The sequence below is a fragment of the Rhinatrema bivittatum genome, chromosome 1, assembly GCF_901001135.1.
Source record: "Rhinatrema bivittatum chromosome 1, aRhiBiv1.1, whole genome shotgun sequence".
In the NCBI taxonomy this organism is placed as follows: Eukaryota; Metazoa; Chordata; class Amphibia; order Gymnophiona; family Rhinatrematidae; genus Rhinatrema; species Rhinatrema bivittatum.
This window is the reverse complement of record NC_042615.1, coordinates 264,795,503-264,816,928: the sequence shown is the minus strand read 5'-3', so window position 1 is coordinate 264,816,928 and position 21,426 is coordinate 264,795,503. Positions and strand designations below refer to the sequence as shown.

Sequence of the window (21,426 nt, the reverse complement as noted above, 5' to 3'; positions counted from 1 at the left end):
TGGGTTTTAAATCCAGATTTTGTTAATATAAACAAAAACAGTACTTGTAACTCTGCACTAGTAAATCGCAGACACTGTTTTGCAGGAAAGGAGGCTGTGGCCAAAACTTTTTTTTTTTTTGTTGTTTTTACAGATTTCTATTTCTTAAATAATAAAAGATGACTCAGTGGAACTGTTATCTATGCATTGATAAGGCAGATATGACAACTCTCCCAGCAGAGCATGTTACAGCCTGTGCTACTGGCCAAGGGGTTGATTTTAAAAGTGCACGCGTGTGTCCATGTGCACACGGTTCCCAGGGCGCGCACATGGAAGGGCCGATTTTATAACGTGCGCACATCGGCACACGCATGTTATAAAATACATTTCACACGCGCACATGCGCACCGGATTTTCATGTCCATGCGCGCATGTGCGGGCAAGTGGCTTGCTCAGCTCGGGGGGGTGAATTTTATAATAATATGTGCAGTGACGTGAGTAGGGCTTCCCCAGTTCCTTCCTAGTCTGGGTGGGAAGAGTCAGGTAGGAAACAGGCCAGGACAGCGCCATTAGACACTGTCCCAGGGAAGCAGACGTCGGCAGCAGGACGGCACGCAGAGTTTATTTCTGCTCCAGAGGAGCAGTAAGTACAACAATTTAAAAAATGGGGATAGAAAGGGCTAATTTAGGGGGCGGGGAAGAGGGAGGAAGGATAGGGTTAGGGGTAAGGAAGTTTCCTCCCAGTCCGCTCCTTTATTGGAGCGGACTGGGAGGGAACTCGCGCACAGAGCAGGCCACCCACCTGCACATGCACGCTCAGACATAAAAATCCAGCGCGCATGTGCACGCGGGAAACCTATTTTATAACATGCGTGTGCCGACATGTGCATGTTAATAAAATAGCCGCGTCCATGTGCACGCGCCGGGAACCGCGCGCACATGGACGCGCGCGCTCACGTTTTAAATTCTACCCTTTATTTTCTAATATGCTGTCACCCATTTTGATTGAATCTATTTAAAAAAGCAGGATATAAATCCAAGTAATAAATAAACACTGTAAAAAGGTTTTTATTTTTTTGCTCTCATATTTCACTTTTCATTTTCTCTAACTCATTTCCCTTGAAGAGACCTCCAGTTACCCTTTGGTCTTATTCTGCCTATTCTTCCCCTTTTCCTAGCACTCTACACTTCATCTCATTTTCTTCAACCTAATTGAATCCAAGCCCAATTTAATTGAATCAATCGCTTATTGCGACTTTTATTTCTATATAATTCAAATTGTTTTCCAGGTTAATTAACTTTCTAACTGTGTTTCCAGAGTTTTTCTTAAATGTTCATGGTTCTATGTATAGCCTACAGGCAAGTTTACGTTCTTTGTAAACCGGTTTGATTTGTATCTAATGCAAGAAGATCGGTATATAAAAACTACAAATAAATAAATAAATAAATAAATAAATAAAAAAATAAAATAACTTAATAATCCCGATGTAGTTCTTTATGTGAATATGCACGGGGAGAGTAAATTTCAAGCAGCCCACATAAATAAAAGTCTGGGGGTACTTTTTCCTGCAGACTTTAGCCAGAATTTTCAAAGCAGCTTTTATGTGCATAAAACTGCTTTGAAAATGTGTGGGATGTGCGCGGGAACGCCGTGCACCATGCACGCACAAAGTTACACCTGCTCGAATAATAGGTGCAATTTTGTGCATGTGGATTTACAGCCACACTTATGAAAATTGAAAGCATGCACATAAATCCTTTCCCTACCCCAATCCCACCCCTTACTGGAATTCCTTCTTACTATGTGCATAAAAATACACATTAAATCATGTTTCATGTGCTCTTTTATGTGCATGCACACAAAATAGGGTTTCTTATCATAAATCCTTTTTAAATTTACCTCCATAATGACTTCAATTAAGGCATCTATCTGTATAGAATAGAAATGTAGATCCCTTCGAGAGATGGTGATTACTGATTGCAGCAGACTATACATCAGAGGACATTATGCATTATTATAGACCATGCATGCATTTATATACAATGCTTTTCATTTGCACAGCATTCTAATATGCTTCTCAATCCTGAACTTTAGAAACAAGATGAAGCTATTACTAAGGTGAATGGAAGGCCTGCCAGAACATTTCTGCTACCTACACTTCATTAAAACTTCATCGGGAGGGGAATTAATAATATTACCACTCTGCTAAATCTCTGTCAGTCTGCAACACATGGGGTTAAGCAGAATCTTCCTTCTGCATGTGGGTGGGCCAGTGGTTCCTATGGCGCAGCTGATGCCTGCCTGAAGGGCTGGGATGATCCTGTGGTGAGTGTCTGACAGAAGAAACTGCATCAGAGCTTGAATGGAGCCATGGGAGTACAGAACTAGCCCTGAAGTTGGACCACAGCCATTATCATTCTCGAGACTGGAGGATAGCAGTACTACTACCACTATTTCTCCTCAATTATTGTGCTACTAGATATAAGCAGCACTGTACAGATGCACATAAGTCTCTACTCCACGGAGTTTACAATCTAAGGATGTGCTTTCGTTTGAAATGTCTATCATGTCATTTTTAATAAGAAACAACAAAAAAACCCACAAAATGCTTTTCTTTCTTTTTTTGCTATTAGTACGCACTAATTCCAAATAATGTACACTAACTTGAAATAGTGCATGATAATCTGAAATAATGCGCACTAAATCAAATTAGTTCACACTAACTCAAAAGGTGCACACATTTTTTAGTGCACACTATTTGGAATTAGTGCGCCATATGTGAGTTAGGGAACACTAATCTGAATTAGTGTGCAGTAAAAACGATATTTAAATTAAATGTAAATGTAAACCGGCATGATGGGGTTTCTAATCTCGAATTCCGGTATAGAAAAACTATAAATAAATAAAATAAAATAAATAAAAAACAAAATTTTTTAAAACAAAACTGAAGAAAATGGGAATAAATAAAAAAACAAAGCACAAATATTTGCAATGCCCACTCCTATTACAATCTAATCAACACAGACAAGAATCTATGGGAAGTGGTTAGGTGTTAAAAGCAGCTTCAAAAGGGTGCATTTTTAGACTGGATTTGAATGTGGCGAGAGATGGGGCATGATGCAATGACACAGAGAATCTATTCTAGGCATACAGCACAGAAAGGTGAAAAGTATGCAGTTTGTAACTGACAGCGGTGACTTGCCTGATAGGTACATGCATACAGATACATGGATTAATGGGGACCATACTGCAGGTTATTATTATTTATTTCTTGCACTTGCTCAACGTGTGCTACAAGATGACAAACAATCAGATAAGTGCCCTCAGCATACATGGTAGGTGCTACTGTGAAATCGGATTAGCAGCTGGAAAGAAAGGATCCACTGGGCAGGGAAAGATCAGTATGGGTCAATGTCTCTGATGTCTTTAATAACACTGGCTGCCAAGTTCTTAGCCGACACAGCCTATGATTATAACAATGTCAGCTAAGGCGATGGTGAGAGGTAGCTCTGCCAGGAGGGAATGCTGACAAAAACAGTGATTGTTTGATGTTGGGATTATCCTTTCAAGGTAATCATCTAGTTGGTTCACATCTGGATAAGATTATAAAAGATCTAGCCAACAGTAAAAGATTCTCTAGTCACAGGAGACAGGTTCAGAGGCCGTACCCTTACAGAATGACCACAGAAAAAGGTTTAAAGTCAAACCCTAAAATAAACTCTCTGCCTTCTGGCAACGGGAAGCAGGGAGGAGTAAAAAAGCTACTTCCAAACAACATTCCTGGCACGTTTGCTGGGAGGCATGAGTGAAGAGTGGGGAGAGGAGTACCTGTGGTACTGGGTGGTTTGAAATAAGAGACAAGTGAGTATTAAATGTGATAAACAGAGTTTCGATCCTTGCCCAGACCAAGCATTCTTTTTGCTCCAAAGCCCCAAGAGACAAGGAGAAGGGAGATATATGAAAGATATAATAAGTCGTCTGTTATACATATGAGAACCGATTCCTGTACCAATAGCACAGAGGTTTTCAGGTGTCTATTCAAATTATTCTGTGGTGCCGAGGAACTCAGAGTACTTCTGCTAAGTGCTGGACCTCTAAGACTGAATACATTCATGGTACAGAAGACTCTTCATATGGAATTCCTGTTTTCCATCATTTGGAAAATCAGACTAATTCATTTTCTCTGCTGTTTCGATCACAATCAATGTCACCAGAAGTACCTCTGCTTTGAGGTGGAAGGTCAGCATTTTCGTTACAGAGCCCTCCCATTTAGCATGGCATCAGCTCCAAGGTGTTAACAAAGGTGCTAGTTATCCTAGTAAAAATGTTTTTATTTATTTAGACATTTTATATACCGTCGTTCCAAGTAAAGATCACAACGGTTTACAATAATGACATTCATAGCTATTAATCAGTGAATAACTACGGGATACATAGGAAGTATTCATAAATAGGCATTATCAACTATCAATTGATTTGCTCAGATACATATTAATTTAAGATAAAGGACATAAGATGTAAAGTACAAAAATAAAATAAAATAAAACGAAATAAACTAAAATAAAATAACAAATTTCACATATTATTCTGTACATTGGATTGAGGTTCTCACAATTGCTCATTAATTTGTTTCTCATGAGATTCTTACAATCTCTCATTTAATTTGTTTCTCATGCATGAATAAGTATTTCTTGTCCTTCTTGTTATTGTAGATCTCTGCATTCTGATATTTTAAGTTAGGTTGTATGCATTTTTGAAGAGCCATGTTTTTAGTTCACATTTAAATTTCTTTCTATCTGGTATCAAACGTAGCATTTCAGGTAGAGAATTCCAAAGTTTTGGGCCCGCAATGGAAAAACACATGATCTCTTACCTGCGTCAGGTATGTGCTTCGTATTGTTGGAACAGCCAATAGTCCTTTATTTTGGGATCTTAGGGCCTCATTTTCCAATATCGCAGTGGTAACGCATGATAACGCATGAGGGGGCGTGTCCCATGCAAATAAGGCATTTTTCGTGCAGCGGGGAAACATCGCAGGACGCGATGTTTTCGCCATTTGCGGAAATGGATTCGCAAATCGCGAAAACATCGTGCACCGCGATAAAACAACCAATGAATCTTCGCAGTACATGAAAGTGTCCAAACAGCCTATTTCCACTCCTAGGTGCTGCAAGCAACATGTTATATGAAACTGAGCACTTGTCACACACCCTCGGGGGGGGGGGGGGGGGGGAGAGAGAGAGAGAGAGAGAGAGAGAGAGAGAGAGAGAGAGAGAGAGAGAGAGAGAGAGAGAGAGAGAGAGAGAACCTTGCTATAGTGCCTATGCCCTAGACAGGTATTTGTAGCCCTATGGGAGGGCCACCTAGTAACTCGAGGTGGGGATTAGGTATGAGCGTAGGGGGTTGGGGGCCACTTTCACATTCAACATGAGACGTACGGAAAGAACAGTGGTCTCTAGTGAAGATTTGCTGGCCGTCGGAGTGAGGAAACTCACTCCAAGAAGAGATTTGGGCAATGTTCTCTCCACCTAGCTTGATGGACACTCTACCTGGGCAACAACAAGCTAGGTGGAGAGAACATTGTCCAACACTCTACCTGGGCAACAACAAGCTAGGTGGAGAGAACATTGTCCAAATCTCATCTTGGAGTGAGTTTCCTCACTCCGACGGCCAGCAAATCTTCACTAGAGACCACTGTTCTTTCCATTCGTCTCACGTTGAATGTGAAAGTGGCCCCCAACCCCCTACGCTCATACCTAATCCCCACCTCGAGTTACTAGGTGGCCCTCCCATAGGGCTACAAATACCTGTCTAGGGCATAGGCACTATAGCAAGGTGTTCTCTCTCTCTCTCTCTCTCTCTCTCAAATATACTATTCGGAATTGTCGTGGACTGTGATAACCCTTTACTGACCTGTAGCGTACAAGGTAACGCAAATGAAAGTGTTGTAGCTATTAGCTGCGATAGGAGCCGCGCTAACACTGCGGCTGTTTCGTGGCACACGATAACTGTTTCCCATTTTACATATACTCCGCCCCCTGAATATAAAATTACGAATTTGCATTCGCAAATCGCGTTAACGGCTGTTAGCGCGATTTGCGAATTTATCTCCCGCGATAACACCTTGGAAAATGACCCCCTTAGTGTTCTCTGCGGTGTGTATGGTTGTAATGTCACACCTATCTTACCGGTATTACTAGAATGAATGATTCTGAATATTAGTATTAATATTTTGAAATAGATTTTGGATTGTACTGGCAGCCAGTGTAGTGAAATCAGCGAGGGAGTAATGTGATGTGATCAAACTTCCTGGATCCTAATAAGAGCCTTGCTGAGGCGTTTTGTAGTAATTATAATGTTTTTAGAAGGCATGCGGGAAGACCAAGAAATAAGGAGTTTCAGTAGCCTAGGTTTGAGATACAGTTCTGAAGTCTTCAAAAGTTAATAAAGGTTTCAACCGATGTAGTATTTGCAACTTGGCATAACCCATATTAATTAATTTGTTGATGTGCTTTTTCATAGTAAGGTTCTCATCTAGCTGGATACCTAAATCCCGTACTTGATTTGAGGGAGTAATTTAGAAATTACCTAGCTCTAGAGGCAGTGGCTTAGCTATCGAAGAGTTTCTACTTAACCAGATGATTTCAGTCTTTTTAGGGTTTAATGTTAGTTTAAGTTGCGATAGTTCCTGCTGTATTGCTTTCATATAGATTGAGCGTGTCAATACTGTGTTTTTTTCTGATTTGGAGAAATGAATGTAAAACTGTATGTTGTCAGCATACAGGAAGAATGTAATTCCTAAATCCGCCAGTAGTTTGCACTGAGGGATCATATAAATATTGTGTATCCACAATTGGATGATATACTGATTACGAGTGACAACTTTTGCTGTGGCAATAGAGGTGAGGCAGAGTTAAGGAACTCCCTGCAGGATCATGGCTAGATCATTGGTTAGAAGAACTCATGTCCCCCAGATGCTTCACCCTTTGCATCATCTGGAAAAGAGGTCTTGTCACACAGAATAATATAGTAACATTGCTAGAGGACAAAGTGACTGATTAGAAGGAGGAGGCCAGACAGAATTTCTTAAAGAGAAATGACTGCAGAACACTGTCTATGGCAGCAACAACAGATATTGGTACTGTGGGTCAGGGTCCAGATGAAAGCATTAGAACATGTGATGCTAAAGTAATGGAAAGCACTGAACAAGGATACGATACAGCTTTCAGTTGTCTCAAAAAGTTGTCTGGCCTCTGACATGGTGAAACTGGAGAGACAACTGAGAGAAAGGAAGATCCTTGTTGAGAAAAAAAATTGGACATTCATCGGCAGATGCACATTTGTTTGCAGAGGAAGCCATTAAGTTGGGATCTGCAGATCAAGGACTTTAAGGCAGAAAGAAAGCTGCACATGAACATGTTGGAAACGAATGCAGTTGTGAATGCTCCAGTAACCTACCAGAAAAGCACTGTGCAAAGGTGCATCAAAGAAATTCATAAAATGTTGTAGCGGTATTGCATTTATACAAATAAGAGGGGGCTAGGTGTCCCAGGATGATATTAAAGGTGTCATGTTTCTATCAAGAAAGGAGAGGGATTTTCTTAGTTTATCAGCAGTTCACATAGCAGGGAAGATAAATTTGCAAGTGGCACACATTGCCTACAATATGGAGATTAGAAACTAAATCTGAACATCTTCCTGTCCACATACAGAAGGTAAGGCATCCCAGTGCTAAATCTCATGGCATCTCAGTTCAACAGGAAATTTCCCAGATTTTTTTTTTTTTTAGCAATGGGAGAGAGAAGGAACTGCAGAAGTGTCTTGAAGGTAAGGTGGTATCAGGACAATTCTTCCTAAGAAGGCTGGCATTGGTCTGCTGAGTCAGTAGATGGTGCTATATGTTACATGGTTCCCAGACTGGTGACAGCCTGACAGAAAGAAAATTATCAGGTAAGAAATTTCTTCTAATTATTATCCCCCAATTACAGCAAGGTGAACAAAGACACAAGGAGATCAGGTAACTTCTGCAAGATCAATCAGGGAGTGCTGACATATGCCACCATGTTTTATTAAAAACTAATGAAAACAAGTAGACATGCTTGCTGTTTCTTCACTGAATAGGGTATCATAATTAAACTGCTCAATAGTATCTATGTGCATCTGCAAATAATTTGCTTTCTGCTTTCACTCCAAAATGTGTTGATTATTTACTTTTTAAAATGGTATATTATACCAACAATGGCCTCCTGATTGGATACTACTTCTTAATAGCTAACAGGACATTGGCTCTGTCAATCATTAGTGCTTATTTGTCATGCTTTTTTGCAAGTATATCTTTAAAACTAGATTACTCTTACCTCATCCAGAGTCCCTAATGTTGTACACTATTCTCAGTCAAGAAAATGGGAGTGAAAAGGACAGCAAAAATAAGAAAGCATTATTAGTACATAAAGTAAGAATAGGACTATAAATTAAATAAGAATTTGCTGTTTTTAAAATATTCACAATTACTGAAAAATTATGCATATTAAGATAATAAAATGCTTCTATTCAGGCATGCTGTTAAAATGGAAGAATATGAATTGTTTTTGTTACTAATATATCTATTATTTCTCAAGATATGCTGTTCCAATTCTTGGCACACAAAATAATAGGATGAATATGTAAAGCATTAAAAAAAAAATCAAATGCCTCTATAATAGTCTAAATGGTAACTGTCATGAGGTTCTTTAGTTGTTTCTCTGACAGAGAACAAAAGTGGTTTGTGTTATTGTATACAGGTAATACATTTGGGAAGGGCTTCATTTTTCCATACATCCAAAATGGAATAGAAAGGGGTAAATGTAAATTACAGGGTTGGATCTTAATGTGGGAGATTCACACACTGAAGTTGAGAATCTGAATTATACAGACCCTAAGTCCACAGATTCCAAACATCTTCTGTTTAACAGCTATCTCTTCCAAAGGATTTAGTACATGCAACTCTCTGCAAAGGGGAAACATTGGGTCTAGTAATCTTTCAGCTATTCCTAAGAGCAAATCCATGCACAAAGACTGCACCAGCATGAAGTAGATAAAGCACTAAAGTAGATAAAAGCAATGCTGCTGGATGGGCTACATCGGAGGGTATTAAGGGGGCTTAGGGAAGTTCTGGCAGCTCTGCTTTTGGAACTTTTCAAAGCTTGTTTAGCATCAGGTGATTCCAAATGACTGAAGGCAGCTAGATGTGCTGGAGACTGGAAATTACAGGTCAGTTTGTCTGACCTCAGTAGTGAATAAATGCATGCAATCTCTACTAAAACTCAGGATAATGCAGTTTGTGGAATCCAATGGGATTACGGGATCTTGCCAGATGAATCGAATCAATTTCTTTGACTGGATGACAAGTGAGTTGGATCAGGAAAGTGCACTAGATGTAGTGTACTTGGAGATCCATATTCAGAGAAAATCTGGCTAAGAAAGATAGCCAGATTAAAATATCTGTCTGACTTAACTGAGATAATTCAGTTATGTGCATGTGCTGCTGAATATACTTGAATAAGTTTGAGTTAGCTGATAAGTTTATCCAGCCAACTTTATATCTGCTCACTAGCAGGTCAAACGTATCCAGCTAACTTAGGGGGGTCATTTAGCAAAGTGCTATATGGCGTTTTCGTATGTGTTAAGCACCTTTAACGCATGGTACAATGCAAATCAGTAAAAGGGGAGGAGTGGGATGACTTCACAATTTTGCGAAGCCATATCACATGGCTTTAACTACACCTTTTTCATTAAGGAGAGAGAGAGCGAGAGAGAGAGACCTCATACTAGGTAGGTATTTATACCTCTATATGAGGCCCACCTAGTTACTTGAGGTGAGGTTTAGGTAGGAGTGTAGGGGTTAGGGGCCACTTTGACATTCAGAGTGTGATGTACAAACAAAACAGTGCACTCTTGTGAAGATTTGATGACCATCGGAGTGAGGAAACTCATCCAAAGATGAGATTTGTGCAATGTTCTCTCAACCTAGCTTGATGGACTCTCTACCTGAACTCTCTTGATGGACTCTCTACCTGAACTCTCTACCTGAACTCTACCTGACTCTCTACCTGAACTCTCTACCTGAACTTATCCAATCCTTTTATAAACCCAGCTGATGCCAATAATAAATAAAATCTGCAACAGGGAAGACACTTAGGAAAGTGTGGAAAACATGAGAAAGGACTGACTGAAGCTGGAGGAGTGGTCTAAAGTTTGGCAGCTAAGATTTAATGCTAAAAGATGTAAGGTCATGAATTTGGATTGTAAAAGCCCAGTGGAGTGATACAGTATGGGGATGAAGCTCTTCTGTGCACACAACAGCAGCAGGATCTAGGGATGATCAGATCTGATGATCTTAAGCTGGCCAAACAGGTAGATAAGGTGACAGCAAAAGCCAAAAGAATGCTTGGGTGAAAATGGAGAGAAACAGGAAATGGGAAAAGGCTGGTGATATTACTTCTGTATAAATCTGAGACTCATCTGGAGTACTGTTTATAAACTCACACCTTCAAAAGAACATAAACCAGATAGAATCAGCTACTAAAATGGTCTGGGGTTTTAAAGATCTAGGGCCTGATACTCAGCGACCCTTAGCTGGTATAAGTTTGACTTAGCTGGCTAAATGGCACCATTTGAATATGTGTCCACATTCAGCAGCAGCTACTTAGCCAGATAACTATTTATCCAGTTAAATAGTTATCCATCTAACTGGTGGGTGGGACAGGGCATCTGGACATGGCTACTTATCGGGTTAACTTATTCAGACTTATTTGGTTAAGTTAGCTGGATAAGGTAGACATGCTATTGAGCATTCTAAAGTTAGGTGCTGAATATACTGGCTAAATTAGTCAATCGCAGTGTTTCCTGTCCCTCTCCTGGACGCTCACCCAACCAGTCGGGTTTTCAGGATATCCACAATGAAGTTGCAGGAGATAGATCTGCATAAATAAATAAATAAAAGCATACATTGGAGACCCGGTTTATACAAATCTATCTCCTGCAACTTCATTGTGGATATCCTGAAAACCCAACCAGATAGGTGTGCTTCCAGGAGAGGACTGGGAATTACTACCCTTGAGGTAAGAAGGGAAAGGGAAAATATGATAGAAATATTAAAATACCTTCAAGGGCACATTGGATGGGTCATATGGGTTTTATCTACCATCATCTTCTACCTTTTTGCTTTCTGTTATTTAAACATTTTGAGGTCAAGAAGGATTTTTTTTTTTTTTTACTATTGTAGAACTGATTACACATACACAGTGGTTTTTTCACATTTCCATAGATTGCCATATGAAAACTGTTAAGCAATCAAAAGAAGGTAGGACTTGATGGATCTCTCGTCTTCTTTCAACATAGCCAACTGTGTAATTGTGTAAAAGTGCAATATGAGATCTTATAGCCTAAAGCTTAAAATTGAGGATGCCACATATTTCCCACACAGAATCAGCATCTGAGTTGCATTTGCTTGCCATAAGCCCTAAATATTTAACATTAAAGAATAAAAATAATCAGAGCAAATTGCTCAGAATATTGTCTCAGTAAGATTAGTTCTGCTCTGCAATGTTTGTAAATAAGACCATACCTCTAAGCCAGGAATATGGTGGATGGCAGGCTGTGGAAGACAAAAATAAAAATAAAAGAATATTATGTAAGTAAAACAATCAACTAGTAAAAAAACAAAACAACTGTACGGGTGCCTTAAAGGAAATTGATGTCATAATTGTATTTACTGCAGTAGTCTGTATTGGTTGCTAACCACTGAGAAGATCAAAGACATAGAACTGTATGCGCTCAATTTCCAAACTAGGACCAGGATTCATAACATATAACTAGCTAAGTAACACAGTAGTAGGGAAATATCCAAGCTGCAAAATAAAGAGGACATAGTGCACTCGTTGGTTTACCCAAACTAAAATTTTAACTTTACTTTACCTTTCAAAACACATAAACAAGAAACTTCTTCATTGACTGCCAATTGGGAGAAAGGGTCTAACATTTTGCTATTTTGTGCTTGGTTTTTCTAGGTCTCTGGTCTTTCAGAAATCACATTCTAGCATGGTTAAAACCCTTTTGAGAACGCTAAGGTACAGTCTTACTCAAGATATATAAAATGATTTTAAAGAAAGCGTAGAAAAGGATGCAATGTATCCTCCATATACTTCCAATCCAAGCAGAATCAGTCCTAGCCACATCTTTACTCCCTTAAAATTTAAACAACTGCCACCTCCGTTTTCACCAGAATATTATAGTGTCACTCCTCTGCTCAAAGAGCTCTTTAATGAATTCTCTATAACCATGCCATCCTCTGTTCTATGAGATAACACATCTGAAAGTGATGAGATTGAAACTGAGGACGTGCAATCGTTTAGACATTTTCATTTAGAATTTGAAACAGCATAAACAGAAATGGGTAGGTGCCACTCAGTAGTACTGAGTCTATATATTTTCAAGTAAACTTCACAACATGCTCCAGTATAGATCTTCCCCAGAATGGTTAAATCAAGGGCAGAAAATGGACAGACACTACTTCCTGGCATTAAATGCAAAGGATGAGTAATAGGAAATCTATTTAGTAAATTAAATAATTTTACATGATGAGTGGGCTGGATCAAACAGTCCCTTTGGCCAGTTTTGGCCCACGGGCCATAATTTGCCCACCTCTCTGCTGGCCAGTAAAGTTCAGCAATGTAAGCCGCTACCCTTTGTTGGAATGTTGTATCCTCTTAGGGAAATGAAATCCCTGGATGGTTTCTAATACCTTGACTGAATGATATATTTGCAAAAGTGTCACAATCACATCATAAAAACACTAGTGAGTGTACAACTGGTTATACAGCTAACCCCAAAATATTAAGTACTACAGGATTATTTCCAGTTGCATCTCCAATATTATTTGCTTGGATAAACAGTAGAAAGATGCTTAGCATACACGTTTTGCAATGCCATGTTTGACAGGTCAGACTCTTTTGTATGGCCCAGTGTTGCTGCCCCAAGAATCCATATCAATATCAATTTGTCTGAGAGAAGAAAACACTTCTTATTTGCTATTCTTGAAAATATCACCTGCCCAATAGTGATTTTGACTCAGTCAAGAAGCTTCTCAGATAGCAGCCTATGTATCTTCACAAGATTACTTATTTAACTATTTTAAAATAGTTCTAGGTCTTCCTTTTCCTGCACACATGAGGGATGAAGGATAAGATCTTGCTCTTATTGGTAAATTGCAGGATCATGGTCAAGATAAAACTAAAAGTATAAAGGAAAACTGGTTCTTACCTGCTAATTTTCGTTCCTGTAATACCACAGATCAGGACAGACAAGTGGATTTTACCTCCCTACCAGTAGATAAGTCAGAGAAACAAAACTTTGAAGCACTGCTACATAACAGAGAGTATTGACCTGCACCCAAGCCAAGATGTAACCCCAAAACCCCTTTCTCAGGCTAACAGAAAAAACTATAGGGTTGGAAACTCCCAAAAACTAAATCTGAAAAACCCAAACCATGATCAACAACTACTCAAATACCCCAAAAGGCAAAATAACTTGAACCACCAGTTGTCAAAAAACATTGGGACAGATTTTAAAACTTGCGCGCGGGCGCAGATTTGTTCGCACAACCCGGCGCGAACAAATCTACGCCCGATTTTATAACATGCGCGCGGGGTCAGCGCGCGCAAGGGGGTGCACAATTGTGCAACTTGTGTGCGCCAAGCCGCGCAGCCTGCCTCTGTTCCCTCCCTTCCCCTACCTAACCCACCCCTCAGCCCTACCTAGAACCCCCCTTACCTTTGTTGAAGAAGTTATGCCGGCCGACAGCCGGCCCGCGATCCCAGGCACAGCAGCCGCTGTGCCTGGAGGCTCAGACCACGCCACACCCTGCCCCAGACAGCCCATTCCCCGCCCCTTTTTGCAAGCCCCAAGGCATACTCGTGTCCCGGGGCTTGCGCGCGCCACCGAGCCTATGCAAAATAGGCTCGGCGCGCGCGGGGGGGGGGGGGGGGGGTTTAAGGGTTACGCGCGTAACCCTTTTAAAATCTGCCCCATAGTCTTTCAGCAGTGATGGGATGGGTCTCTGGACTGATCTGTGGTATTACAGCAATGAAAATTAGCAGGTAAGAACGAATTTTCCTTTCCTAAACATACCCAGATCAGTGCAGACAAGTGAGATGTACCAAAGCACCCCTACACTGGGCGGGAACCCAAAAGACCCACAGGCAGAGCACTCTCACCAAAGAACGCTTCTTCCTGCGCCCTCACATCCATGCGGTAATGTCTAGTGAAAGTATGCAACAAGGACCACACCACAGCCCTACAAATCTCCTGAGGCGACAGCAACTGACATTCTGCCCAGGAAGTGGCTAGTGATCTTGTAGAGTGCGCCTTCAGCCCCGCTGGAACTTGATGGCCCTTACAAATATAACCGTGCAAATAGCTGCTTTCAACCAACAGGAAATGGTAGCCTTAGACGCCCTCTGTCCCTTCTTCTTGCTCCCATACAGGACAAAAAGGTGATCAGAGTGCCGGAACTATTCAACAGCTCCAGATAACGCAACAGAGTTCTCCTCATATCCAAAAGATGAAGCTCCCTGCCCCTAGAGGAATCCTTAGACCACTCTGGAAAAGCTGGAAGATCTACCGATTAATTAACATGAAAAGAGGATACCACCTTAGACCAAAAGGAGGGGACCATCGGCAAGGAAAAGTTTTTATTTTTTATTTTATTAATGTGTGTTGTATGGCATAGAACGCAAATGTCTAGATTGTACTATTTTATGAATGTATTTATTGTAATCCACCCTGAACTGATCTCTGGACGCAGCGGAATATAAGGAATTTTAAATAAATAAAAATAAATAAGGAAACCCGTAATGGGACATCCGCAGAAAGAGATTCTTGCAAGACAGAGCCTGTAACTCCGAAACCTTTTTGGCTGAACAGAAGGCCACCAGGAACACTGCCTTCAGAGGCAAAGCCTTCAGCGTCGCTCTCCTCAAAGGCTTAAACATAGCCCCACACAAAACTCGCTAGACCAAATTAAAGCTCCAAACTGGGCATAACTTCTGGACCGTAAGTCGAAAATGCTTGACCTCTTTTAAGAAACCAATCACGTCCGGGACGCGAGGCCAAGAACCTCCCTCGCCATTTGCCCCAAGAGAGTTCAAAGCTGGCACCTGAATGTGAATGGAACTATAGGTGAGACCCTTAGAGAAGCCCTGTTGCACAAATTCCAAGATGAGAGAAACCATCATTGACAGGGATGCGCCTGTCTCCGAAGTCACCAAGATTCAAATGCTCTCCAGATCTGAATATATGCCAAAGTGTTAGGTCGACGAGCCTGGAGAAATGTGGAAATAACCTGCTCTGAATAACTTTCAAGGTGAGGCTGTCATCTCTCAAAAGTCAAGCTGTGAGACAAAAGTGATCTTCTCGATCCAAAAATATGGGCCCCCGATGCAGCAACTTTGGTAGATGAGCCAGCCGAAGGGATCCGACCACTGCCAGATGCACCAGATCTGCAAACCACAGACACGGCAGCCACTTGGGTGGTACCAACACCATGGAACCGGGATGTGCCTCTGTACATCTCAGAATTTGACCGAACAGAGACCAAGGAGAAAACACATACAGCAGTATCCCTGACAGCCAAGGGCACACTAGAGCATCCAGGCCCACCAAACTGACCTCTCTTCTGTGACTGAGAAACCTCACCAGGTGCCAGTCACGTCAGCATCTGGAACCATCCCCTGGAGGTCCAAAGGGACATCCTGCGGATTATCCATGGAGTCCCCCCATCCCTGGGGTCCACCTCTGACTCTGCCTGACGCAGACCCAGATAATGCAGTAGGTCCCCGGACCCACCTGTAGCCCTCTTAGGCTTTTTCGGCACGGATAGGGGAACCCCGACTCTCACCCCCTTCCTTGCCAGGAAGGCTTTATGCATCAAGAGGATAAATGTTGGCGAAAATCCCTCAGAGCCATCTGTCCCCTGCTCCAGGCTAGGGACAGATGACCCTGGCTCCATCAGGCTTCATCAGAGTCCCACTGAAGCTCAGGAGAAAACAGGGGAGGGGAATCTCTGGGTTCCCCAGTTAAAAAGGACTCCTGCCCGCAGCCCTCTACGTATCCAGCTGCCTTGTGGGGACCCCAGACCCCTCGGCTGCAGACTTTGACGTCCCCCCGAAGGGCAGGAAATCCACTTCCCCCTGTGCGCCCTCGTTGAGGAACCCTCCTCTTCCGAACTGCAACCAGGACAGAGGGAGTGAGAATTCAAGCGTGTAGACTCCAGCCCACCCGTGTGGCGCACTTCTCTGCACAGTTTGGGCATCATATCACATGCTCCTGCACTGATTGCCGCCCCATGGCCTGCAAACACTGCTGGCCTTAATTGCCGCTATGGCGTGCGCCTTTTTTTTTTTTCTTAAACATGCTGCGGCATTTCCCGCAGTGCGGAAAAATCAGCAGGGCTCCAGCAGAAAAGACCGCTGCTCTCCGGCCTCAGCACGACCCCCAGAGACGCGCAGGAAAACAAACACGGCTGCACCAACCGTTGCCGTGCCACCTCCACTACAGGCCTGGCCACTAATGCCGCTCCCCCTGAGACCCCCGGGACACATGCGGACCGGCACATTAATTACCTTCTGTCTGCCAAGGCCTGCAACCCTCGCTGCCTCATGGCCGTACCTTCTGCCCCTAAGTAATCAGCTGTTTGCCTTTCTGCTCCTTTCTTTTTTTTTTTAACTTTAAACTCACAGGTGCAAAGGCAAAAAACACACACAGGAGTACTTCCCTGATTCCGGGACCTAGCAGACAGAGGCCTCGGAGGCCCTGAGGGAACCAGTTCCCTGGCTTTCAGGGCCCCTGGCACAATGCAGGTGAGCACAAGCCAGGGGTTCCGAATCCCCCAGACGCCCAACTCAATCTAAGGGATAGTCCACCAAGGAGCCTAACATCTCAGGGGGTTTCCTCTGAAATTCGCCTTCTTCAATTTCTCTCTTTCTCTTTCTTAATCTCAGGCTGCAGGGTTTCACCTCTATCATCTGCTGGAGTCAGCGAAATACTGAGGGACTGCAGGTGGCACACTCTGTTATGTAGCAGTGCCTCAAAGTTTTGTTTCTCTGAACTCCATCTGCTGGTAGAGAGGCAAAACGCACTTGTCTGGACTGATCTGGGTATTGACAGGAACATAGGTTTATTGTATTTAGAGATCATAGTTTAAAACAAAAAAAACAGTTCCACCAAACTGCACTCCACACAAACTGAAATGCCATATTATAACTGAGGACACTGAAAGTATGAATATCTACTAGATAAGGGAGCCCGGACCGACGTGCCGCAAATGCACAGTAGAGAGCAACTCTACCGCGCATGCGCGAGCGAACACGTCGGCCAGAGCTTGCCCACAACAAAAATGGCGCTGGGAGGAGCGGCGGCAAGGACCAGGAGCGGCGGCGAGGAGCGGCGGCAAGGACAAGGAGCGGTGGCGGCGAGGAGCGGCGGCAAGGACCAGGAGCAGTGGCGGAGAGGAGCGGCGGCAAGGACCAGTAGTGGCAGCGGCGGCAAGGCGCATTAGCGGCACGCGCGCGTGCGCGTGTGAGGGACCTCCCCGAAGATCTTCCATTTGTGCTATCCAGAAGGGGAGTGACTGAGGGGAGGAGGGAGTGACTGAGGGGAGGGGGAGGAGGGAGTGACTGAGGGGGGGGGAGTGACTGAGGGGAGGGGGAGGGAGAGGGAGACTAGAGGGGGGAGGTGGGAGGGAGGAGAATGAGGGAGGGAGGAGAATGAGGGGGGGGGGAGGAAATGGACCAAAAATGTTTTTTGAATGTAGCCCGTTGTTACGGGCTTAACGGCTAGTATCTAAATAATGCATAAAAACAAATATCAGTAAGTTATGTGGTTATAACATTTTGACAGTACAACAGGTAGCTTAAAATAATTTATTCTGTTATTGTTTATTGAAAATCTATTCATGGCTACTACAAAATAAGAGCTGCTTTCCATCTTACTATAGTATAAACTGCAGCCATAAAGCTCAACATGTGCAGGGATATTATGCCCTTCCAATGCCATCCTCCTCATCCCCTTCCCTTATCCAACCTGCATACCCCTAGAAATAAGGCACTACGGACAGGTAAGATTTGAAAGCCTTTGATGGACATATGGCCGCAGCATAGTACATTAACATGAACAAACATAACCAACACAAGAATGCATCTTAACACCAATACATTCCATAAACCTGAATTTGCATATCTTTAACATGGTACAAAATGCCCCTGGCGACAGAGCCCCAGCAAATTAGTCAACAAGCAATTGACAACTTTCTACTTGGCCACAGAAGCTATTTCAGTGAAAGGGGGGGGTTTGCAGATGTCTGGGAACCATACTGTAATAAGCACAGTATCCCAGTTGAATGCTGCTTATGCCCTGCCCACCTTTTCTTCTCTCCCATTCGCAGTTGAAGTCCCAGGGAGCCACTGACTAGCAAAACCCCCCCCAAGTAAACTGGAGGTGCACTGCTTGCCACGTGTTATTTGCCCGCCCTCCCGTCCTTTGGGCAGCTGCCCTTCGGCCTTAAGCTAAGAGAGTGGGTTGGGAGGGGGCCCCATTCACTTGCTGGTCACCACGCCCTACGCGGCGAATACCCCCAGCTAAAGTAGGGAGGGCTGAGTGGGAGCTCGTACTGCTCAGTCCGGAAGGAGTAAAAGGGCCCCTTTAGCTTCTGTAAGACCGCTCCACCCACAGCTCACCTCCTGCCCCAGCCCGCCCCGGGCCTTCCCATCCTGCCCGCCTACCTTCACTCCCCCTTTTTTTTTTATCCTCCCACGGCCCATCAGCATTTCGGCCTGCCCTGCCCACGTTGTGCCCTGATGTCTCTGTCGCAGGGTCTTAGCAAACTGGCTCTGGTAAAATATTTGTCACTTGCGTAGTATTCATTTACTTACCTTCTCTCTTTTAATAAGCTCAAAGGCAGCAAGTAGCTCTCCTGCATTTTTGTTCCCCCTAATGACAGGATACCAGGATAACCTGGGGGAACGCTCCAAGCTTGGCTTACAGATACAACGACCCATGAACTCATCCGCACCCTGAAATAAAGGTAGTGAATGTATAACCCTCAGTTTCACTGTCTCAATTTATTGTATCTGTATTAATAAATAAATAAATTGTATTATTAGTGTATATATTCTATATTTTTGTACTTAATTATGTTTTGCGTTTACTGATTGTACAGCAAAGACCCTGGTTACCTCCCTCCGGCCCCCCCTCCCCTCGCCCCTCCTCCTCCCCCACTCCCCCTGTTCTAATATCAGTTTCATTGTAAAGCCCTGTTGGCTACTTTCTTGTTCCATGGAAACCGAGGTGATGTTTTCTTAACGAATGTCGGTATACAAAAACTTTAAATAAATAAATAGATAAATAAATAAATAAGGAAAAAGCATATGGGTATATGATAAGTAAAGGTTGTTTGCTGTACAAATGCCATGTGATGGAGAGAGAGTTTGGTTCCTTAGCTCAGTGAGTTTATACCTAATTTTTGTTTTTTAACATTTTTTTTCAATCTTTTTTTTTTATTATCCTTTATATCTAGTTTTTCATTTCATATGTATCATTTTATAATATTTGTACATGGGGATGGTAACTTTTAAACAGCCGTGCAGGCGCACATGTATGTGCATATGCTGGCTCGCGCCAATGAACGCAGCCATTTATAATATACGCGCGTATGTGAATGTGTGGTATAAAATAGGGTGTACGCGCATACACGTGCACACAATTTTATATAGATGCGCGCAAATGTCGCCTCTACTGCATAAGTGGGGGAATTTTGGTAGATATGCACGCTGACGCAATTGCATTTCCCCAGTTCATTCCCAGTTCGCCCAGGTAAAGGATAGGACTTTCTAACCACCTTAGTTAAATAGCCTCCCTTGTTAGTCCCAACCGCTAAAACCTCACCGACTAGTCTATTTTTTATTGTTTCATAACTTACACGACATCCATAGCAGAAGTAAAGTTAGTCGGAAGGAGACCCCGGAGCGCCCTGGTGTGCGTAAATACTTACACGCTGGTTCCATTCGAAAATCCAGGAATGCCCATGCCCCGCCCCTTTTTTGGAAAAAAAAAAAGGTTTTGTGTGCATACCATGAGATACACGTGGATTTGCACGCTTTTTAAAACCCATGTGGCGCACTCCAGCCAGACTTCTGCATATATCTCCCAGTTTTGGCAAGCAGCGGGCTTTTAAAATTCACCTTTAAGTTCTTCAGTTCAAGACTAAACTTTTAGCAGTGTGAAAGGGAAAAACCTCAGACAGCACCCCCACAGAATAAAAATTATATTTTAGTTTCTTGTGAAGCTCAGCCATTTAAGTTGCCATCATGGGGAAAAACTCTTTTAACTCACCACGTTGCAATGAACATATGTCTTAAATAATCTCATAACATCAAAAATACATTGGCATGAATGTCCTTGAATCTGTACTTATCTTTTCCAAAAAATAACTGCGACTGACATCTGCTTTCACTTCTGTAGCCATTTTGAAAGGTCAGTTGGGGAGCCGAAGTCAGGAAGCCTAGGGTGCAGCGGGAGGCTCAGAGGTTTCCCGATCTGACCGGACACTTGGCTATACAATGCGCCAAGCTGCTACAGACTGGCTTCGCAGAAGGGGCAAAAGTGTAGCCAGGAGCCAGGATTCCTAGAAGCTGAAAAACTCCCGGATTCTGCTGGTAGCTTGGTGGCAAAGCACAGAGTAGAGAACACCTGAATTCCAGAGCACCTGGGTCTGAGATTCTAGGACAGCCACAGCACAGCAGCTTTAAGATAGGTTGGGCCATTTCTACAGCTGATGATAGTGCAGTAACAGTGCTCACTGGCCCCAGCTTAAGTTCTGGTTGCTGCATGTCATGACAGAGGGGGCACCCACTACAGACAAATACTTTTCTAGAATTAGAATTGCTTTAAACATACGTGTAATTACGTTAGTGGTAGTTTCCATGATTTGTTTTATAAAATGAAATCTTTAAAAATTTATTTTTTCAAGCCACATTAGCAGCTGGACCAACAAAGATGCCCCCTTTCCATCTTATAACACAGCATTAAGGCATGACAGAACATGCTGTGGTTAGCTGTTACCTTGAGCATATTTTGAGATCATAAGGCCAGGGCCATCACAAGGAGTAGGCAAGCAGATTGACCATGAAGTATGCCAAGCCAGGGGGAGAGGGGTGCCATACTGCTCTTTGGAGTCAATCTAAGAGTCTATTAGCAAACATGGTTGAAAGGGAAGGGGGCACCAAAAACAACTCTTGCTCAGGGCACCATTTTATCCAGCGGATCCCCTGCATGAGACCAGTGATTCAAGTACCTCTAAAGGTTAACATGTGAAAGAAGTGAACAACATCTTAATTTAAATTTTTAATGCTGAT

General features: G+C 42.8%; 1 protein-coding gene across 4 annotated transcripts in view; it reads right to left on the bottom strand.

Annotated features, from left to right (window-relative positions):
- Positions 1-21,426, bottom strand: part of DYSF (dysferlin) — a 731,032-nt gene that overhangs the window by 211,006 nt on the left and 498,600 nt on the right. For 2 of the 4 annotated variants that reach the window (XM_029594483.1, XM_029594497.1), the window contains exons 33-35: positions 18,946-19,086; positions 11,586-11,615; positions 8,338-8,364 (exon numbers count right to left, since the gene is read on the bottom strand). In XM_029594483.1, the coding sequence (XP_029450343.1) occupies positions 8,338-8,364; positions 11,586-11,615; positions 18,946-19,086 (198 nt within the window). The remainder of the gene's footprint in view (positions 1-8,337; positions 8,365-11,585; positions 11,616-18,945; positions 19,087-21,426) is intronic. The other 2 variants (XM_029594488.1, XM_029594505.1) reach the window with 1 other exon arrangement.